Here is a 21,525-nt window from a genome sequence, read left to right as displayed (position 1 = left end):
TCAGCTCACTTTGCCCTGTCATTTTTGGTCATGAAGTAAGTATTTTACTTCATCTTTACTCAAAAAGTATATAAAGTTAGCAAAAATAACATAAAGACTTTCCAGAAAGTAGCAAATTTCTATTGGCCAGTTATTTATATTTTAATATGAATCTTTATTTGTAAATTAATGATATGGGAGGCAAGTAAACTATAGCTCCTTTATTTTTATTTATTTTTATTTTTTGAGACAGGGTTTCGCTTTGTGACCCAGGCTAGAGTGTGATGGCACAGTCGTGGCTCACTGCAGCCTCGAGCTTTGGGGCTCAGGTCATCCTCCTGACCTCAGCCTCCTTAGTAGCTGGGACTACAGGCATCCTCCACCATGTGCAGCTACTTTTTTTGTATTTTTTGTAGAGATGGGGTTTTGCCATGTTGCCCAGGATGGTCTCTTAAGTCCTGGCCTCAAGTGATCCACCCAATGTAGCCTCCAAAGTGCTAGGATTATAGGTGTCAGCTGTATAGCTCCTTTTAAGAAAAAACTTTTACCAACTAGAGTAAATATAAATGGACTTTTATTTTATTTATTTATTTATTTATTTTGAGACAGAGTCTTGCTCTGTCGCCCAGGCTGGAGTGCAGTGGTGCGATCTTGGCTCACTGCAACCTCCATCTCCCAAGTTCAAACAGTTCTCCCACCTCAGAGAACTGCTGAGTAGCTGGGACTACAGGCGCGTGCCACCACACCCAGCTACTTTTGATAAGAAATGGGCTTTTAAAGTGACTAGACACTGCCAGTATTAAAGCAGAAAAAAAAATATTTCTCATTTTTGTGGAATGGATTTATGCCTTGCAAGGTAGGTCTTAGTAATTTCTAAGATACCTCTCTGATTTTGTATGCTTTCAAGTTTTTACTTTTTAATCATTTACATGATAGAAGTTTGTTTTTAGACTTCCTTTTCTTAGAAAAAAATTAACATTCAATCAGGCTTTTAAAGCAATCCCTCAACAAATCAATGTTATAGAAGGAGGAATACCCCCTTTAGTAGTCATCTTTATGTTTTCCTTACTTTTGTTTTTTGTTCTTTTTTCCCACTTGAGCTTGTTAAAGCAGGTTTGGCATTAGCACTCTTTGGAGGAAGCCAGAAATATGCAGATGACAAAAACAGAATTCCAATTCGAGGAGACCCACACATCCTTGTTGTTGGAGATCCAGGCCTAGGAAAAAGTCAGATGCTACAGGTAGAAAATCAGTCATTTAGTGTTTGTTCTTTTGCTTGTAAAATGCATTAATAATTCACAAGTGAATTTTCTCAAAGCGTGTACTGTGTGTGTTCCGGAGGACATGGTTAGGTGGCATAAGTGAATTGGAGTTTGTGTGAGTAATATGTAACTTATATCTGACCATATTTTTGAATTGAGCCAGTCTTCTGTTATATAGGCTGTACAAACATCCTGGTCTATTGAGACATCAACTATTAGGAAATATTAACCATTTCTCTAACCATTGTTTTGCTAGTCTTTGTCGTTGTTATGTGACCTCACCTATGAACAGAATAGTTCAAGGGAGTTAAAACAGGGTCACCTATTCTCCCTCGTACAAGTACATAAACACTGTATTGGGCTTTAAAAACAGTCTGCTAAGGCATCTTTGTTTTTTTTTTTTTTTTTTTTTGGAGACAGAGTCACACTCTGTTGCCCAGGCTGGAGTGCAGTGGTGTGATCTGGGCTCACTGCAACCTCCACCTCCCACTTTCAAGCAATCCCTGTGCCACAGCCTCCTGCGTAGCTGGGATTATAGGTGTGCACCACCACATCCAGCTAATTTTTGTATTTTCAGAAGAGACGGGGTTTTGCTCTGTTGGCCAGGCTGGTCTTGAATTCCTGGCCTCAAGTGATCCACCCACCTCAACCTCCCAAAGTGCTGGGATTATAGGTGTGAGCCACCACGCCCATATATACTTCTGGTCGACATGAAGTAGGAAGGGATAGTTAATAACCTTAAATAAATTGAAAAGCAAGGCAACTGCTGTGACCAGTCATTTATAGATCCCCAAGAAGATTCTGCCTCTGCCAGTCAGAACCTAGTGGTTTTCCTTTCCTGGGGTTTATGATGGCTCTAGAAGGTGCTGCTTATTGGTATGCTTGTAGTTTCCTTAAAGTGGCGCCCGGTAAGCCAGCCGTAATGTGCTTTGTACTTTTATTTTTTTGAGACAAGGGCTCCCTCTTTTTTGCCCAGACGAAGTGCAGTGGCGTAGTTTTGCTTACCGCAGCCTCCACCTTGGGCTTAGGCAATCCTTCCAACTCAGCCTCTCAAGTAGCTGGGACTACAGGCATGCGCCACCGTGCCTGGCTAATGCTTTTTTTGTAGAGATGGGGTTTTGCCATGTTGCCCAGGCTGGTCTTGAACTCCTGGGCTCAAGCAGATCCGCCTGCCTCATCCTTCCAAAGTGCTGGGATTACAGGTGTGAGCCACTGCACTCAGCCAGTGTACTTTCTAAAAATGCATGTGACCCCCTTCTTCACTCGATGTGGAAAATTGACCAGGGCTTCTCTGGCCCTTTTGTAAGTTGTAGTAGTGTGGCTCCTAAATCTTTGTCCAAGGATTGGGACCTGGCTGTACATCTTAATTACCTTTGGAGCTCTTTGAAAATACCATAGCCCACTGCAAGCCAATTGAGTTCAGAGTTTCCATGTTAGAGTCCTAGTGTCTATGTGTGTACAACAGTCCACAGATGATTCTAATATGCAGCCAGGCTTGTGAACTGCTTTGATCTTGTCATTACACTATAAACCCACTGTCCTTCATATCTGAGTTATCCTTTATTGCCTGTGGTTGAGTGTTAAACCAGTCATTTTAATTCCTACTATGACATTTCATCTATGTTTGGTTCCTTTTGGCCAGCTGGGGCTACTTTTTAAAATATAAATTCTGCTCTGAGACCTCGCTACAATGTAGCCTGACAACAGAGGCTCAGGGTACCCCTTATAGGTGAAACAAAGCTCATAATGAACAAGAATCTGGGTGTAGTGGCTTACGCCTGTAATCCTAACACTTTGGGAGGCCAAGTCAGAAGGATTACTTGAGGCCTGGAGTTCAAGACCAGCCTAGGCAACAAAGTAAGACCCCATCTCTACAAAAAATAAAATAATTAGCTGGGCATGGTGGCGCACACCTGTAGTCCCTGCTACTCCGGAGGCTGCAGCAGGAGGACTGCTTGAACCTAGGAGTTGGAGAATGCAGGGAGCCATGGTTGTGCAACTGCAACCCAGCCTGGGCAATAGAGCAAGACCCTGTCTTAAAAAAAAAAAAAAAGGGTGGATCACAAGATCAGGAGTTCAAGGCCAGCCTGACCAACATGGTGAAATCCCGTCTCTACTAAAAACACAAAAACTAGCTGGGCGTGGTGGCGGGCACCTGTAATCCCAGCTATTCAAGAGGCTGAGGCAGGAGAATCACTTGAACCCGGGAGGTGGAGGTTGCAGAGAGCGCAGACTGTGCCACTGTATTCCAGCCTGGGAGACAGAGCAAGATTCCGTCTCAACAAAAAAAAAAAAAAAAAGAAAAGAAAAGAAAACAGTATGTTTAGAATATGTTTGGAAAAGATGCAGGTGGGGATCTGAATTGTTAACAGCTTTCTTTTCTGTCTTTTGTGGTGGTGTACATGTGCGTATGTGTAACTTTGAAATTAGTGAATTATAGGTGGGAGCCTGCTTTAACCCCGTAGTGTCTTATCTGTACACATCTCATAATTTATACATATTGCTTGCAGTATATAAAACTTCCTTTTTTTGCTCTTTTTTTTTTTCAATGTTTCTTGGCAGATAGTTGTTCTAAAATATATCTAGTGGTATTGAAAGTGTTAATACCAAGAAGTTACACTGGCAGTTTTTCTTGTTTTTCAGACCTGGAATAATGCCTTTGGCTCAATTTAAAAATAGAATCTGTAATATTAGTGGAAATTAAACATTCTGAATAGCACAGAGTATGACATGTAAGCCACACTAAGCCAGGGTTTTTAAAAACGAGACTAACAGGCTGGGTGCAGTGGCTCATGCCTGTAATCCTAACACTTTGGGAGGCTGAGGCAGGAGGACCAAGCTGGACAATATAGTGAGATCCCGTCTCTAAAAACAATTTTTTAAAAATTAGGTGTGGTGGCATTTGCCTATAGTCCCAGCTACTCAGGAGGCTGAAGTGGGAGAATCACTTGAGCCTAGAAGTTTTAGACCAGCCTGGGCAACATAGTGAGACCTTGTTTCTACAAAAAATTAATTAGCCAGTCACGGTGGCATGCTCCTGTAGTCCCAGCTACTAGGGAAGTTGAGGCAGGACGATCACTTGAGCCCCGGAGTTCAAGGTTGCTGTGAGCTAGGATTGTGCCACTGCACTCCAGCCTGGACGACAGAGTGAGACCCTGTCTCAAAAATAAATAAATAAATAAATAAATCAAAACAAAATAAAAATAAGGCTAACACCAACCGTTGTGAACCATTTACTTTGTATTTTTAATTGTGTTTTCTTCTGACCAGCTAGTAAATCATCATACTCTGTGTGTTACAAGGTTTCTCAGAAAGACTATATAAGTAACAAAAATAATGGTAATTACTATTTATTAAGATAACAGTAGGTGTTTGAGATGCGGATACTATCTCAGCTTTCTGCAACCTCTGCCTTCCAGGTTCAAGCCATTCAAGGCTTATGTGCCAGGTACCAAATTAAGTGCCTTGCATACATGATTTCATTTATTGTTCAGGGCAATGCTGTGATAAAACATAAGGAAGCTGAGGCTCAGAGAGGTCTGAGAGCCACACAGCTGGTGCATGGTGGAGCCATGATTTAAACACGTCTGCCTGACTCCAGAGAGCTATGCTTTTAACTCTTGTGCTGTTTACTTTTCTGGCGTGTTATAGCATGTTTGCTCAGAAGGTGAGCGTGTATTAAGCCATTTTATTACCTGATGTTTAAAGAAGCATTGGAACCTTCAAAATTAAAATTGGTACTCATGATTTTGCTTTTCGAACTTGGAAATGAAGGATAAATTAGAATTGTGTTGAGTATTTATATGAGCACAGACTTCAGAATCTGCCTGCCTGGGTTTGATTGAATCCTGACTTTCCACCTTCATAGCTGTGTAGTTCCTCATTCACTCTTCGTTGGCCTTGGTTTTGACATCAGCAAATCAGGATATAATAATACCTTCCTCTGATGGTGATGGTGCACCTTGTACAGTAAAGCTCTTAAAAGGATACCTAGCATGTACCTAACGTTTGTGAGCAACTGCTGTTAGCTATTACTTCCCTTTTACTTTGGGTGATTCTCTTAAACTTTTTGTTTCCTTAGGCAGCATGCAATGTTGCTCCACGTGGCGTGTATGTTTGTGGTAACACCACCACCACCTCTGGTCTGACGGTAACTCTTTCAAAAGATAGTTCCTCTGGAGATTTTGCTTTGGAAGCTGGTGCCCTGGTACTTGGTGATCAAGGTGAGAAACCAAAGGGAATAACTAGTGATTCTGGGACTTTTTAAAAAGCCTTTTCCTTTTCAGTTAATTTCTTTAGATTCTGTTTAAGAGACAATTTAGATAGCACAGTCCTAACCGTTGTTGACACTGTCAGAAATAATCAGTGGAAATGCAGTATCATCATTTTTATACTACAGAATTGAAACTGTACTTAATGTCATTCATTTTCAGAATCTTATAGCAGATACAAGTATATGTAAAAATCAAATAAATATGTGTAGTTCCCTACACGTCCCATTTCATAACACTTGTCACGTTTGTGATCTTTTTTTCTAAAGCCTGTTTTGAAGCTTTATAGTAAGCTCCCTGTAGGATGGGATTTGGATGTCTTGTTGACTGCCATGTTCCCATTGCCTAGTACATAGGGGCATAGTAAATACTTGTTGAATGCATTACTATTATTTAGCTGTAAATAGTTTAAAAATCTTGGCACTGACAAAAAGGTGGATGTCATCCTTGGCTCACAGAGGACTTGCAATAAGAGATTTAGAGCTGTTGGCGGCCGGGCATGGTGACTCACGCCTGTAATCCCAGCACTTTGGGAGGCCGAGGCGGGCGGATCACGAGGTCAGGAGATCGAGACCGTCCTGGCTAACATGGTGAAACCCCATCTCTACTAAAAATACAAAAAAATTAGCCGGGCGTGGTGGCGGGCACCTGTAGTCCCAGCTACTCGGGAGATTGAGGCAGGAGAATGGCATGAACCCAGGAGGCGGAGCTTGCAGTGAGCCGAGATCGGGCCGCTGCACTCCAGCCTGGGAGACAGAGCAAGACTCATCTCAAAAAAAAAAAAAAAAAGATTAGAGCTGTTACTTTAGATGTTTTGTTCTTTTTTTTTTCTTTGTTTCAAGTTTTAATCAAAGCTTTTATATAAGATTACTTTATTCCTGCATCTTCTCAATTGTTTCTTCCTGGTATTTGCCCGTTTCCTTTCCTACTTGGCGAGATTTGGCTTTCCATTCAAGGATCTTTTTGTGGTCTGTGTCCAGTTTTAGCCTAGTGATAACAACCTTGCTGGGGTGAATGCCTACATGGACAGTTGTGTCATTAGCCTTTTCCCGCTGCACCTGTTCAGTGTAGATAACATATTTCTTCCTGTAAACCTGGACTACTTTGCCAATTTGCTGACCTTTATAGGGTCCTCGTACAACCTGAACTTCATCATCCTTTCGGATGGGCATGGATCGCACGTTGTACTTCTGTCTCGGCTCTTTGGAAAGAGGGGAAGACATAATCTTCCTGCGAATGTGGGAAGGTGCATTGAAATACCTTTTGCGATTCTTGCTTCGGTTGGAAGTCACAAAGGGATTAAACTTCATTTTGGTCACTCCCGCTTCGGTGATGGCTGCAAAAGGGAAGAGCGTTTTGTTCTTTTTATGAGACAGAGTCTCGCTCTGTCACCCAGGCTGGAGTGCAGTGGTGCAATCTCAGCTTTCTGCAACCTCTGCCTTCCAGGTTCAAGCCATTCTGGTGCCTCAGACTCCTGAGTAGCTGGGATTACAGGTGTGCATGACCACATCCAGCTAATTTTTGTATTTTTAATAGAGATGGGGTTTCACCATGTTGGCCAGGCTGGTCTTGAATTCCTGGCCTCAAGTGATCCGCCCACCTCACCACCCAAAGTGCTGAGATTACAGCTATAGGCATGAGCCACTGCACCTGGCCTACTTCAGAATGAATAATTTTGCCGTATTGTAAACCAACTCATTGTTTTTTTTTTTTTTTGAGGATTTGAGTGATAGGTGATAAGAAATCCAGGCATAGGGCCCAGCAAGAAGAAACCTCTACACTGGGCTTTGCCACCTAAGTTTCTCTTTGTGATGCCTTCACCTTACTGGAAAAACATGTTCCTGTCAGGCAGTGCCCAGATTCCAGTCTAGTTAAGGTTGTTCACTCCTTCTGGTTTTCCAGTGACTTCCACTTTTCTGAACCCAGGACCTAGTAGCCACATTTGACACAGTTAATCACTCCCTCCTACTTGAGACCCTTAACTCTCGTTGGTTTCCAGGTCACTTTACTTCATTCTTTACTTCTTTTGCAGTGTTTACTGGTTTCATCTCCACACCCTCTTACCTGTTGTTAACTTAGGTGTAGTTCTTGGACCTTTTGTCTTCTAGATCTGTATTTACCTTCTTGGTGATCTTGTATTGTTTCACTGGCTTTACCTACCTATCTGTGAAAAATTCTAAATTTATAATCTCTTTTCCCTTAAATATCAGGCACATACTTCTTATTGTCTACACAGTATCTCCACAAATTTCTCAAACTTAACATGTCTAAAATTAAAATCCTGATTTCGCCTTTCAAATCTATTTTCACAGTCTTCCTCATCTCAGTAAATGACAGCTCTCTCATTCTAATTGCTCAAATCAGAGAACATGGAGCCATCCTTGACTTTTTCTTATACCCCATATTAATCTGTCAGCAAATCTTGTTGACTCTACCGTCAAAATATATCCACTATCTAACCACTTCTTCATTACCCTGGTCCATGGCACCGTCATGTCTCACGTGGATTATTACTGTAATCTCCTAATTGGCATACCTGTAACCACCCTTGCCCCTTCCTGTTATTTTTAATACAGTAATCTCATTAAAAATTAGATTATGTTACTCTTTTGCTCACAACCCTCGAGTAACTGCCCATCTCGCTCAGAGTGAAAGTCAAGTCTTGAGAGTGGCCCAGGGCCATTCGTGTTCTGAGGTTTCACCTCTTTTGCCCCCTTATCTGCTGCTTCCCATGTTTCCTCTTCTCTAGCTCCACTGGCGGCTCTACCTTGGACACCACCAGCACACTAGGCAGGTCACATTTCCTCATAAGGGCCTTTGTACTTGCTGTTCTATTTGCCTGTAATGTTCTTACCCCAGATAGAGCTGCAAAGGCTTGTTTTCTTTCCCCCTTCATGTTTTGCTCAACTGTTCTGATCCCAGTGAGGCCTTTCCTAAATACTGTATTTTAACTTATAACCTCTCCTGCCCTGGCTGCCACCTTAGCAGACCTTATTTTCCTTACCCTAATCTACTTTTTCCTTCCATAGCACTTTTTACCTTCTATATTGTTTACTTTTTTATTGCCTACCCCCCGTATTGGCTGAGTAGAACGTAAGCTTCACAAGAGCAGGGAATTTTGTCTTTTCACTGCCATACCCGGCATGCCCAGAACATAGTACTTTTATATAGAAGGCATTCAGTTTATTAAATTTATACATTTATTGCATTTATATCCAGTAAATATTTGCTGAATAAATAAATACCAAAAACATGTATCTGGTTATTATATAGCTCATCAGAAGTGAGACTATCTTTGCTAAGTACCAGGTAAAATATAGTAATAAAAAGATGATACTAATGAAACCATGAAACTTTTCATTAACTAGAAGTAGAAGGTGATTTGGAGGTTTTTAAAAAAAATTTTAATGCCAGTACTTTGGGAGGCCAAGGCGGGCAGAGCACTTGAGACCAGGAGTTTGAGACCAGCCTGGCCAACATGGCAAAACCCCATCTCTACTAAAAATACAAAAATTAGCTGGGTGAGGTAGCACATGCCTGTAATCCCTGCTGCTCAGGTGGCTGAGGCACAAGAATCACTTGAACAAAGGAGATGGAGGTTGCAGTGAGACATGATGGTGCCACTGTACTCCAGCCTGGGTAACAGAACGAAACTCTGTCTCTCAAAAAAAAAAAAAAAAGTTCAAAGTTTATGTTTTATGCTTTAAAACAAGGGGTCAGTAAACTTTGGTCTATAGGTCAAACCAGCCAGCAGCCTGTTTTAGTACCGTTCACAAGCTAAAACTGGCTTTTATATTTTTAAAAGATTGTAAAGTACAAACAAACAAATAGAAAAGCCCAAGAATATGTAAGATTGTGCATGACCTGTGAAAGTTAAAATATGTACTTCTGCATCTTTGCAGAAAAGGCTTGCCAGCTCCTGCTTTCCACTTTGAACAGTGACAGCCAGAGTAGGAAGTAGCTTGACTTTGTTCCTACCCCATCCCCATCTCTGAGGAACTGTATTAGCAGTCTTGATAATTTCCAGTAATACCGTGAATCCAGAGAGGTGTAGGCAGGCAGAGCAATAGACAGCCCAGGGAAAGGTGGCGATAAAGCCTATGAGTATACCACTGCTAGGATCTTAGCACAGGCAGGGAAGGCTCACCATGTCCCAGAGCTCCACATTGAACAGCAGGAACAGGCTAATGCACTGGGATCCCCTGCCATGAATATGGGACACATTCCCAACAGAGGGGGGTAAACCCTCAGAAGAGAGATCAGCAAGAAAAGTGGCACAAAGTTCAACAAAGCCCCCCCTTGCTTCCCCCTCCTAAATCATTTAGGTTACCGAAAAGTGCAAACTGTAGCTGGAAAGGAAAAAATGGGACGAAATTACATTGGGAAAAGAGTATTGACAAGAATTCTTGTATACTGAGTCGGAAAAAATAGGTTTGGACAGAGCAGCCATTATTATATATGAGCAAGATAAAGAGACAGCATAGCAGCTATGAAGAAATAACGTAGGAAGAAAGAGAGACATTTAATATGCCCAATAAAAGACCTCAGTCTAGACAAAATTATAATCTAAGGAACAAATGAAAATTTCCCTTGAGTGTTTCATGTTTGATAAGAACATAAATTTAATGAAATAGCTCAAAACAAAAAGATAAGGATACGAGAGACAAATTGATGACTAACAGTGTTATTAAACTAATATGTAAAATTGACACTGCTGAATGAGAAATTATAAAGAGGAGACGCTTGAGATAATCACAGCGAATGCAAAAGAACAAAGCTTAATGCAATTAGAGGGGAAGTAACAGAGAGAACAAAGGAAATTCAACATAATTGGTTCCGTGAAGTAGAAAACCCAAACATGAAACCAGAAATGGATTCAAGGGTAGAATAAAATCTGTTGAAATAAACTAAAGGCACTGAATGTACCAGGAGTGTCATGTCTATTGCACAAGTTATTGGGGACTCTCTAACATTACCTTGTATTATTTGTCTTCCCTGTTTCCCATACCAGTTAGGTTAGCAGCTGGGGGTCAAAAAGACTAATCAGCAGTTATTTTCTATATACTCCTCTGTGCTAGCAAGGCTTACTTGGGTGTAGAGTAGATACGGAGGGGTTTAACCACAGCAAAGCCCTTCAGATGTGACCCCCAGATACTAACCTAACTGGTATGGGGAGAAAGGAAGACAAATATTACAAGGTAATGTTAGAGAATCTCCAATAACTTAATGCAATAGACATGACATTCCTGGTACATACAGTGCCTTTAGTTAGTGGTGGTGCATTGTATTATGTTTAAAGAGGTTAAGTGATTTCCCTGTAAGTGCATAGAAGTGTATAGTCAATACCTGGTATAGGTTTTGAAATATACTTATTAAACATAATAAACTTATTATATGTGTTTTGAAGTATACTTATTAAAGTGTGCGTGTGTGTGTGTAAAATCTCACCCGTTTGAATTTAAGTACTTAAACGTTTTGAGGGTTAGTCTTACTTACCTCCTCTTCATTTTTGTAATCCTCACAACACAGTGCCTTGCGTATGAAAAATGCTAAAGGAATAACTATTACAGAAAACTTAGTTAAATAAGACAAATGTATTACTTGTGGTGAAACAAACAGTAATTCTCCATTGTATGACATTTTATAATTTTAACTGCTGAAACAAATGGCAATAATTATTGTCAAACAATTTCTATCCTATAAAATTTGGAACTCGACCAAAGAAAAAATGTTTTTGTCTGCATTATTCTACTTTGATTGTAGGTATTTGTGGAATCGATGAATTTGATAAGATGGGGAATCAACATCAAGCCTTGTTGGAAGCCATGGAGCAGCAAAGTATTAGTCTGGCTAAGGCTGGTGTGGTTTGTAGCCTTCCTGCAAGAACTTCCATTATTGCTGCTGCAAATCCAGTTGGAGGACATTACAATAAAGCCAAAACAGTTTCTGAGAATTTAAAGTAAGTCTCTTCAAATATTTATACCTTTAATATATTGAATCACTCTAATTCAATAAGAAAAAGAAATAGTTCACAGAACTACATGGGAAATACATGGATAGTTCACAGTAGTTACAGATGTCTAATAAACGCACAAAAATGTGCTTAAACACTGCAAAGTAAAACAATGAAGTACCAGTGAGATCCACCAGATTGGCAAACATTTTAAATATTAACATTATTGGCAAAGTAGTGTGGAAATGGTTTTTCAATGGCTGGGCGAGTGGCTCACGCCTGTAATCCCAACACTTTGGGAGGCTGGAAAACAATGAAGTACCAATGAGATCCACCAGATTGGCAAACATTTTAAATATTAATCATTATTGGCAAAGTAGTGTGGAAATGGTTTCTCACTGGCTGGGCGGGTGGCTCACGCCTGTAATTCCAGCACTTTGGGAGGCTGAGGCTGTTGGATCACCTGAAGTCAGGAGTTTGAGACCAGCCTGGCCAACATGGCAAAACCCCGTCTCTAGTAAAAATACAAAAATTAGCCAGTCGTGATGGCAGCCACCTGTAATCTCAGCTACTTGGGAGGCTGAGACAGAATTGCTTGAACCCGGGAGGTGGAGGTTGCAGTGAGCCGAGATTGTGCCACCACACTCCAGCCTGGGTGACAAGAGTGAGACTCCATGTCAAAGAAAAAAAAGAAATTGTTTCTCACATACACAATTTATTATTTTGAAGGACCCCTTGGTATGTTAATCACAATTCTAAATGCACATTCTGTTAGTTAGAGCCACTCTACTTTTAGGACTACTGTTCACAGAAATAGTCATACAAGTGCACAATGATAGGTTTATAGCATGGTATTGCAGCATTATTGCTGCCAAAAATTGGAAACGCCTTAAAACTATAGTAAGACTAGTGATTATGAGAACAAAAGTGGCTTTGTATGTACTAATGGGGGAACATGTCTGTGCTGTACTATTGAGAAGAGCACGTTAACATACTTAAATATGTGGTGTGATCCCGCTTTTTTCAAAAACAATGTTTATATCTGTATGTTTTCTCTTCTAATTCATTCTGTACACCTTGGACAAAATGTGTGGAAAAGGAAAAATAAGTGATACAAAAGTGAGAAAAAGACAAAAGAGTGCCTCCTAAAAAATTAGAACCTTAAGCCTAGTGGGGGTGGAGTTAATTTCCTATTGTTTAATAATGTATCAATATAGAAACAGTCTTTGATACATAGTGAAATATACAATTTGTACTTGGAGATTTAGGGTATTTACCACCACCACCAAAAAGTAGTTTTTCTTTAGTAAAATGACAAAGTGCTGTATTAGAAAAATCAGAAAGATCTATTGAACAAAAATCCAGGGGACTTGGATTCTGTTTTTTAATAGTATGAACAAAATACTGAACTAGCTAACCTCTGATATGTCATGTAGCAGTATTGCTAATTAGTGATAAATAGGACATAAAGAAGAATTCAGTGGGTTTGGTGGTGTGAGAAAGGGCCATGTCCTTAACCTACCCAGAGTAGATACATGTAATTCTTGTGCCCATGTTGCAGTGGGTGGATATATCAAATCCAGGAAGCTATTTGCTTATTTCTTTAACCTAAATCTTGGTTTTTCAAGTTCTGCATGGAACTTGAGTAGTAAACAAGTGAGTAAACAATTTTCTAGTTTTTCCTTTTGATTCCAATCATTGTTTCTTCTTTCTTTCATGCTTCGTAGAATGGGGAGTGCACTACTATCCAGATTTGATTTGGTCTTTATCCTGTTAGATACTCCAAATGAGCATCATGATCACTTACTCTCTGAACATGTGATTGCAATAAGAGCTGGAAAGCAGAGAACCATTAGCAGTGTCACAGTAGCTCGTATGAATAGTCAAGATTCAAATACTTCAGTACTTGAAGTAGTTTCTGAGAAACCATTATCAGAAAGACTAAAGGTATAAATGTTTCTTCTTATTCAGTTTTGTTCTGTTTGAAAGTCAAAGTTCAGTGTGTGGCTTATTGTAGAGCAGGATATAAACTTTTTTTTATCAGAACTTTTTAATATTTCAATACTAGAGTTTATGTAAACTTCATTTGAAATAATCTAAGTTGGCCTGGCACGGTGACTCATGCCTGTAATCCCAGCACTGTGGGAGGCCGACGCAGGCAGATCACGAGGTCAAGAGATCAAGACCATCCTGGCCAACCCCGTCTCTACTAAAGATGATGAAACCCTGTCTCTACTAAAAATACAAAAATCAGCTGGGCGTAGTGGCGTGTGCCTGTAATCCCAGCTACTCAGGAGGCTGAGGCAGGAGAATTGCTTGAACCTAGTAGGCAGAGGTTGCGGTGAGCTAAGATCACACCACTGCACTCCAGCCTCAGTGACAGAGAGAGACTCCGTCTCAAAAAAAAAAAAAAAAAAAAGGAATCTAAGTCAGCTAAGATGAAAGCTACAGATAAAGTGTTTGGTTGATTTGGAGAGTCTTTTAGAATTGTGTATTTATCTAAACAAGTAGTCTCACTCTGTCGCCCAGGCTGGAGTCCAGTGGTGTGATCTCGGCTCACTGCAACCTCCATCTCCCGGGTTCAAGAGATTCTCCTGCCTCAGTCTCCCAAGTAGCTGGGACTACAGGCGCGTGCCACTACGCCCGGCTAATTTTTGTATTTTTAGTAGAGATGGGGTTTTGCTATGTTGGCCAGGCTGGTCTTGAACTCCTGACCTCAGGTGATGTGTCTTCCTTGGCCTCCCAAAGTGCAGGGACTACAGGCGTGAGCCACTGCACCTCGCCTAAGCAAGTTATTTTAGCAGAAAGATTTTATTTGCCACTTATCTTTGTTATCTTGGGCCTTTTAATCATGCTTCAGGTGGTTCCTGGAGAAACAATAGATCCCATTCCCCACCAGCTATTGAGAAAGTACATTGGCTATGCCCGACAGTATGTGTACCCAAGGCTATCCAAAGAAGCTGCTCAAGTTCTTCAAGATTTTTACCTTGAGCTCCGGAAACAGAGCCAGAGGTTAAATAGCTCACCAATCACTACCAGGCAGCTGGAATCTTTGATTCGTCTGACAGAGGTTTGTTTCTTTTTATGGTCATGCTTTTTTGGCTTAAAGGGGAAGGGTGTGCCTTGACTTCTCTTTTGAAATATTGTCTGCATAACTGACTCTGTTTTCTTTCTATTGAGAGACGTTAGAAATGGATGGATGAAAGTTTTTAAAAAGATTTTGTCATGTCTGTAACATATCAAAGTATAGCTACTTCTTTCTAGTCATACAATCAATTACTTAGCATGCAACTTTTGTTTTTCTTTGACTAACTCTTAGGAGACTCCTGGAATGTCTGAAAAGTGGTTAGGTTAACTAGGATTCTGAGATCCCAAGTTGAGTATATGGGAACATGGAAGGTGTCGGGTATCTTGAGTATTTATTTTATTACATGACAGGTTCACAAGGGTAGTGCCTGTGTTTTTAACAGCAGTAATATCTATTCACAGTTGTGAAATACTAAGAGAACTCCAGCAGTTAAGATTAGCTAGCTTAGAGTTTGGACTTTTAGCTCCTAAAATCTGATTAACTCCTCTTTGTTGTTTTAGCATATTGGTTAGGCATGATTTCCTAAAAGTAAAAGGCAAGGGAAAACCAAGTATATTTTATCATCGAATCTCCTGAAATGAATACTGAGAAAGATACATTAATAAGTAAAAACGAGTTTTATCCTTATTTTAAGTGAGTTGTAATTTTCATAGTCAAGGTTTCAGATTTTGTTTTATTTTTTTTGCCCTGAGTCAGGGTCTTCCTCTGTCACCTAGGCTGGAGTGCAGTGGCATGATCAAGGTTTATTGCAGCCTCTCCTCCCAGACTCAAGCGATTCTCCCACCTCAGCCTCCCAAGTAGCTGGGACTACAGGCATACACCACCGCACCCAGCTAATTTTAAAATTTTTTTGTAGAGACAGGTCCTCACTTTGTTGCCCAGGCTGGTCTCGAGCTCCTGGGCTCAAGTGGTCTTCCCACCTTGGCCTCCCAAAGTGCTGGGATTATAGACGTGAGCCACCACCGCCAGCCCAGAGAATTATTTTCGTATTTTGACTTCTGATGTTATGACCTTCCTCACCTAAAGGTCAGTTTTTGTGTAAAATTAGTAAATGAAGTAAAGCTTAGACATATTATGGTAAATATATTCATCTTTTGTCATCTGAAAATGGTGTTTTCTTTTAAAGGCACGAGCAAGGTTGGAATTGAGAGAGGAAGCAACCAAAGAAGATGCTGAGGATATAGTGGAAATTATGAAATATAGGTAAGATAAAAATTTCAAATAGTTTTAAATGAAATACCAGTTATCTTCCCATCTCAAATTAGGCAATAGGCCAAGGCTGCTTTTATTTAGCCCATTGGGTCACTTATTTTCCTCCTGAACAGAGTATCGTTTCTTAGTTTAAAATATTTCTCACTGTGTAAATAATCTTTAAAAATGTTTTTAAATGAGTAATACATTTACATAGTGCTATAATCAGTTCCAAAACCTATTGGAGAAGAGCTAGCTCCTGTGCTATTTACCACCTACTCGCCCTTCACCCAGACACCCATTGCTTTTCCATAAATAGTCTACTGATTACACTCTTCTGTATCAGTTTTGAATTTTAACAATATATCCAGAGATCTTTTCTTATTAGAGATTCCTTTTTTATAGCTACAGAGTATTCTATAGTGTAGATATACTATATAGTATATTTGATCAGTTCCCTATTGACACATAGATATTTTCCATTCTTGTGCTTTTAAATAATGCTACAATGAGTAATGTTCTATGTAAGATACTACATATGTGGGTAAGTTGTACACCTACATGATAAATTCTCAGAAGTGATATTTCTGGGTTCAACAGTAAATACTATAGGTTTTTGATAAATATTGCTAAATTGTATCCTTTGCATTTTACATCATTTAGTAGATAATGATTCCTAGAAGGTGGAAAAGAAAAACTAATTGAGCATATATATTTACCTTAGAAATAGGTTTTTAAAAACCAGAAATATTATTTTAGGTAGGTTTTTTTATTCCAGCTAAAAAAAATTTTTAATAGGTCCATACTTTCATAAGCTTCAAAATTCCAAAGTTCAAAAAGTATAGGTCGGGCGCAGTGGCTCACACCTGTAATCCCAACACTTTGGGAGGCTGAGGCAGGTGGATCACCTGAGGTCAGGAGTTCGAGAACAGCCTGGGCAACGTGGTGAAACCCTGTCTCTACTAAAAATACAAAAAATTAGCCAGGCTTGGTGGTGAGTGCCTGTAATCCCAATTACTTGGGAGGCTGAGGCAGGAGAATTGCTTGAACCTGGGAGGTGGAGGTTGCAGTGAGCTGAGATTGTGCCACTGTACTCCAGCCTGGGTGACAGAACAAAAAAAAAAAAGTATATAGTGGAAAAAGTTTCCTCCTACTCTGCTTATTTAATAGCTACCCCGTTCTTCCTGCTAGCCAGTGGCAATTATTAGCAGTTTTTTGTGTGACTATGTATCTATATATTCTTTTTTCCCCTTTGTAGACAAATGGTAACTATAACAACATACCATATACATACTATACCTTGTTTTTCTCATTTAAAATGCATTTTTAATATCCTCTCATAGCAATGAAAATACGTATCTGTTAGGAATCTACTTTCCAAGACCAAAAAATATATTGAAGATGAAATTATTTATCTTACTTTGTTTAGTAATTTCTGATTCTTCTAAGGTAGATGAATTCTTTTGTCCTAGTAGCTGCTGATTCTGGGGCTTGTGTCGTGTCAGAACCAGGTGGTTTTGCCCAGCTATTCCCCTTTGGCTGTGAACAAAAGTGCAGCATAGCTGGAAGAGCAAGGGCTCTGGAGTCCAACCCGGAGCTGTCATGGCAAGTTACACATTGCTTCTCAGTTTCCTCTGCTGTAAAACACACCACAAAGGATTGTGCTCTGAGGTGTCATGCAGTGATGCTCTATAAAGTGATAAATAGGGTTCTGATACATTAGAGGACACTCAATAAACACTGTTTACTATCAATAGCGCAAGTCTTTTTTTTTTTTTTTTTTTTTTTGAGACAGAGTCTGGCTCTGTGGCCCAGGCTGGAGTGCATGTTGGCTCACTGCAACCTGCGCCTCCTGGGTTCAAGCGATTCTCCTGCCTGAGCCTCCCAAGTAGCTGGGACTACAGGTGCATGCCAACACACCTGGCTGATTTTTGTATTTTTAGTAGAGATGGGGTTTCACCATGTTGGCCAGGATGGTCTCAAACTCCTGGCCTTAAGTGATCTGCCTGCCTCGGCCTCCCAAAGTGCTGGGATTACAGGTGTGAGCCACCACGCCTGGCCTGATAGTGCAAGTTTTGTTGATATTCAGATGAGGCTGAGCAGATCCCCTTTTCTCTGAGTTATACCATAAACTGAAGGCCTCAAAAACTGGCAGATCTCATTCTAGATAAGAAGTTTCCAAAATTACCCTTTTCAAAGAATTTTTATGTTCTATTCCTCAATGCCCTCCATCTAAATTGTGCAGTATGTCTTAGCTGAAGATCCTTTTCTTCCTGTCTTTTCCTCATAGGGAGACACTTTACCTAGTTGTCTTTTTGACCCCAGCCTGGTACTGGCCCATCCCTGGAAGCTGCTGTGTTCTCTCTGCTGCCTCTGGAAGTATGCATATGGGTAGAAGGGCACCCATGTCACCTCCTGAAGGTGCAATAATCTGCAGCTTGTTTCCTGCCCTTATAGGGAGTCCATGGAAGGAGAGGAACCTTTCTTCTTAATTCAGTCTCAGAGTTTGTAAGCAGCAGTGAGGTTCTACTGGCTGTCTTTGAAAGCTTTAAAGATTCTAGAATTGATAGCTCTTAATTTTTTATTGGTGGCACCAAAGTAACTGCCTCATAATAAGAAAAATTAATAATTATTGACTCCCGACCCCTTTCAGCTAATTTCTAACAACTCACCTTCTGTGTCTAAGTATCCTATTGGTATGGCATCACACAGTGCTTTTTTTTTTTTTTTTTTTTTTTTAATTTAAGACAGAGTCTTGCTCTGTCATCCAGGCTAGAGAGTACAGTGGTAGGATCTCAGCTTACTGCAACCTCTGCCTCCAGGTTCAATCGATTCTTCTGCCTCAGCCTCCTGAGTAACTGGGATTATAGGCATCTGCCACCATGCCCAGCTAATTTTTTTGTATTTTTAGTAGAGACGGGGTTTTGCTAAGTTGGCCAGGCTAGTCTTGAACTCCTGACCTCAGGTGATCTGCCCACCTTGGCCTCCCAAAATGCTGGGATTACAGCCACTGCGCCTGGCATCACACAGTGCTTGATCCATCAATTTTCTCTCTTTATGTGATTCAGTACTAGGGTTTGAGGGATCTTGTAACTGGAAATTTTACCAAGCTGGCTTTAGTCCCTCTCCAGTTGATCTCAATATATGTTGGAGACCCTCCAGTTGCCATTTATAAGCAACCAGATAGTCTAGAAATTTACTAGACTTTCTCATACAACTTGCTGCTAGGGGCATGGCTTGCTAGCATATGAAGTAAAAGAATGGCCACAAAATCTAGTTGTCTGCCTGACTTCTTATGGGTATGGCTTTCTGAGAGACCAGACTAGAGACTGACCTAGCAGAGTTACTTTTTCCCATTAGGAAAGTAAGTCACAACCCAAACAAAATTTCAGAATTTTTTTTATTTTAACTTTTTTTCCTATAACAAAAAGACCAAAAATAGGTACTTCTTATTTAATGATGAGAAGTTGATTACAGTCTAGGATGTGTGCATCTTGCTTTCTCTGCTTCCTGCACTTGAACACTCCACCTTTGGGATTTCCTTTTCCTTTTAATGACCTCTGGGTCTTCTGGTGCCTCGCTCTCCTGAATATCATGTTTCTACTTTGTTGAGCAAAGTTCTACATCTGTTGAGCAAATTAAGGGGTACACTACCCTGCTCCTTTTCTCTCTTAACTTTTAACATTCTCCTTTTGAGGCTTTACCATTGCTCAGTTTCTGCAGGCCTTAGACCACAGACATCACCTCAACTGTCTAGTGTCTCTCCACAATAAATTCACTGGTCTGTGGACATGGTAGATTAGTTCTCCTGAGCATCATGCTTAAGCAGAGTAAATTAGGCTATAATTACCTTTTCAATAAAAATGCTATGTTGCCTATTTGTGGTTGGCTTATACTTGGTATAAGATTTCTCTGCATGTCTGAATACTCATATTGGACAGTGTTTGCATGTGCTTTCCTGTCGAAGAGGAACTCTTAAGTGTTGTCTCATGGAACTCTGTATTCGTACTGCTTCCCAGAGTTGCTTTGGTGGTAAATTTGAACAAGTTTCAGATCAGTTTACATCTGGGCCCCTGAAAAAAAGAGATCTTATTATTAAGTGTCAACAATACCCACATGACATTACCAGATTGTTTCCCTGAATTGTCTCAGTATGTTTACTGGCATTCATAAAAATTTTCAGGAAAAAGAAAATAGTTTGATTGGAATTACCTGACACTACTTCCATGGTAGAGATCAAGATCCAGTGAAACACAATGAAATTAGATTATGAATTACCTGTTTGTTATGCTTAACATGCATTCTGTCCTTAGTTCATGAGAGCAGGGACTTTATCTGACTCATTTACCAGTATATTCCCAGGGCCCAGAATCAAGCCTGCCATAAAGTAGGCCTTCAGTAAATGTCCTGCATTGATGGTAAAGTTGACCTTAGTAATCACTCATTCATTCATTAAATCTTCCATTTCAGAGTTTTCATCTCTTCAGCTTTGTTCAATTTTTGCCCTTAATGTAGTTTTAAACCTTTTAAGATTACATTTTAACTGGGAGGCCGACAGTTGAATAAGAAAATTCTTAAACCGTGACATAGCTTGTCTGAGTTACCAGAGCACTTAGCTTTATTTTAAAAACAAAATGCTTACATTTAGTAAACAGTTCACGTAAGCTTTCTCCTAAAATTGAAAATACACGAGGTAGCAGAAGAGAACAGAGCCACCTTCAAAGGTGAGAGATCACTGAGTTTTTTTCTGTTTCAGGAAACTAGCTCAAATATTTTACATAGCTTTTCAAAATCTGAAGCAGTATAGCAGATTCAAATCTGAGATATGCCACTTACTAGTTGTGTAACTTCTGGCGAGTCACTTTAATCTTAGTGTAGATTGGTGCAAAAGTAGTTGCAGTTTTTGTCGTAAGAAAAAAAAATTTCAAAAACCACTATTACTCGTGCACCAACCTAATGTTTTTTCATCCATAAAATGGGAATAAAAATAGTTCCTAAATCACAGGATTGCTGGGAGGATTAAGTGGGATAGCCTATGGTAAATAAATATAATTAAGATAAATGTTACTTATTATTATTAACTGAAAGCATTTTTAACAACTTTCTTATGAGAAACAAGCATATGGGAGGTTCATCATAAAAGAGATTATGCTGTATTTCAGAAGAAAACACCATTTTACTGTTTTATCATTTTTAATAGTCTTATTTGAATGACTCATTCCTATGGGTATAATGTAAGCTTTTAACTACTCAAGGAACAAAAGGAAGCTTTATTGTTTATAACCCATTAAAATCATTCCTGCATGCTCCTTAAGGGGAAGGATTATACCTGTTTTGTTCACCACTGTAAGCCTATTGCCCAGCAGTATGTATTTGACTAATTAATTAATTCCTGGTTAAATAACAGTTTTGTCAGTTATTCTGGCTGTGAAATACAGCTATCCCATTGTTCAAGCAGGTAATCAGCAATAGAGTTGGATTAAACAGGATGGTTAATTGTGTTTCTAACTGGTGTTTTCAGACTTCTAGCTAAAATTCACTATCAAGTATGTATTTCTTTCCCTGGTGATATTGGGAAAATCAGAGGAAGCAGAGGAAATCTGGCAGTAATAGGTGCATCCTTTAATATCTAACCATTATCACTGCAACTCACCATAACCTTTCTAGTTCATTCCTATAGTATTTTAAATACCTTTTATTTAAAATACTGGTGCTGCCAGATGCTGCTCCAGGAGATAGGACACATTTTTATTCAGTAAAGTCTAAATTTATTATATTTAG

The 21,525-nt window shown here is 39.8% G+C and overlaps 2 protein-coding genes across 3 annotated transcripts in view; one reads left to right on the top strand and one right to left on the bottom strand.

The window, feature by feature from the left end:
* The window catches only part of MCM8 (minichromosome maintenance 8 homologous recombination repair factor), a 44,467-nt gene that overhangs the window by 21,431 nt on the left and 1,511 nt on the right, over positions 1-21,525 (top strand). For both annotated transcript variants that reach the window (XM_010378913.2, XM_030915064.1), the window contains exons 11-17: positions 5-35; positions 1,080-1,220; positions 5,323-5,464; positions 11,276-11,471; positions 13,193-13,412; positions 14,326-14,535; positions 15,680-15,756. In XM_010378913.2, the coding sequence (XP_010377215.1) occupies positions 5-35; positions 1,080-1,220; positions 5,323-5,464; positions 11,276-11,471; positions 13,193-13,412; positions 14,326-14,535; positions 15,680-15,756 (1,017 nt within the window). The remainder of the gene's footprint in view (positions 1-4; positions 36-1,079; positions 1,221-5,322; positions 5,465-11,275; positions 11,472-13,192; positions 13,413-14,325; positions 14,536-15,679; positions 15,757-21,525) is intronic.
* LOC115892793 (60S ribosomal protein L26-like) lies at positions 6,333-6,822 on the bottom strand. Its single transcript, XM_030915070.1, has one exon. The coding sequence runs from the start codon at positions 6,820-6,822 to the stop codon at positions 6,385-6,387; it is 438 nt and encodes a 145-aa protein (XP_030770930.1). The 3' UTR covers positions 6,333-6,384.

The sequence above is a fragment of the Rhinopithecus roxellana genome, chromosome 13, assembly GCF_007565055.1.
Source record: "Rhinopithecus roxellana isolate Shanxi Qingling chromosome 13, ASM756505v1, whole genome shotgun sequence".
Lineage (NCBI taxonomy): Eukaryota > Metazoa > Chordata > Mammalia > Primates > Cercopithecidae > Rhinopithecus > Rhinopithecus roxellana.
The sequence above is the reverse complement of the archived record's forward strand: the minus strand, read 5'-3'. Positions and strand labels throughout refer to the sequence as shown.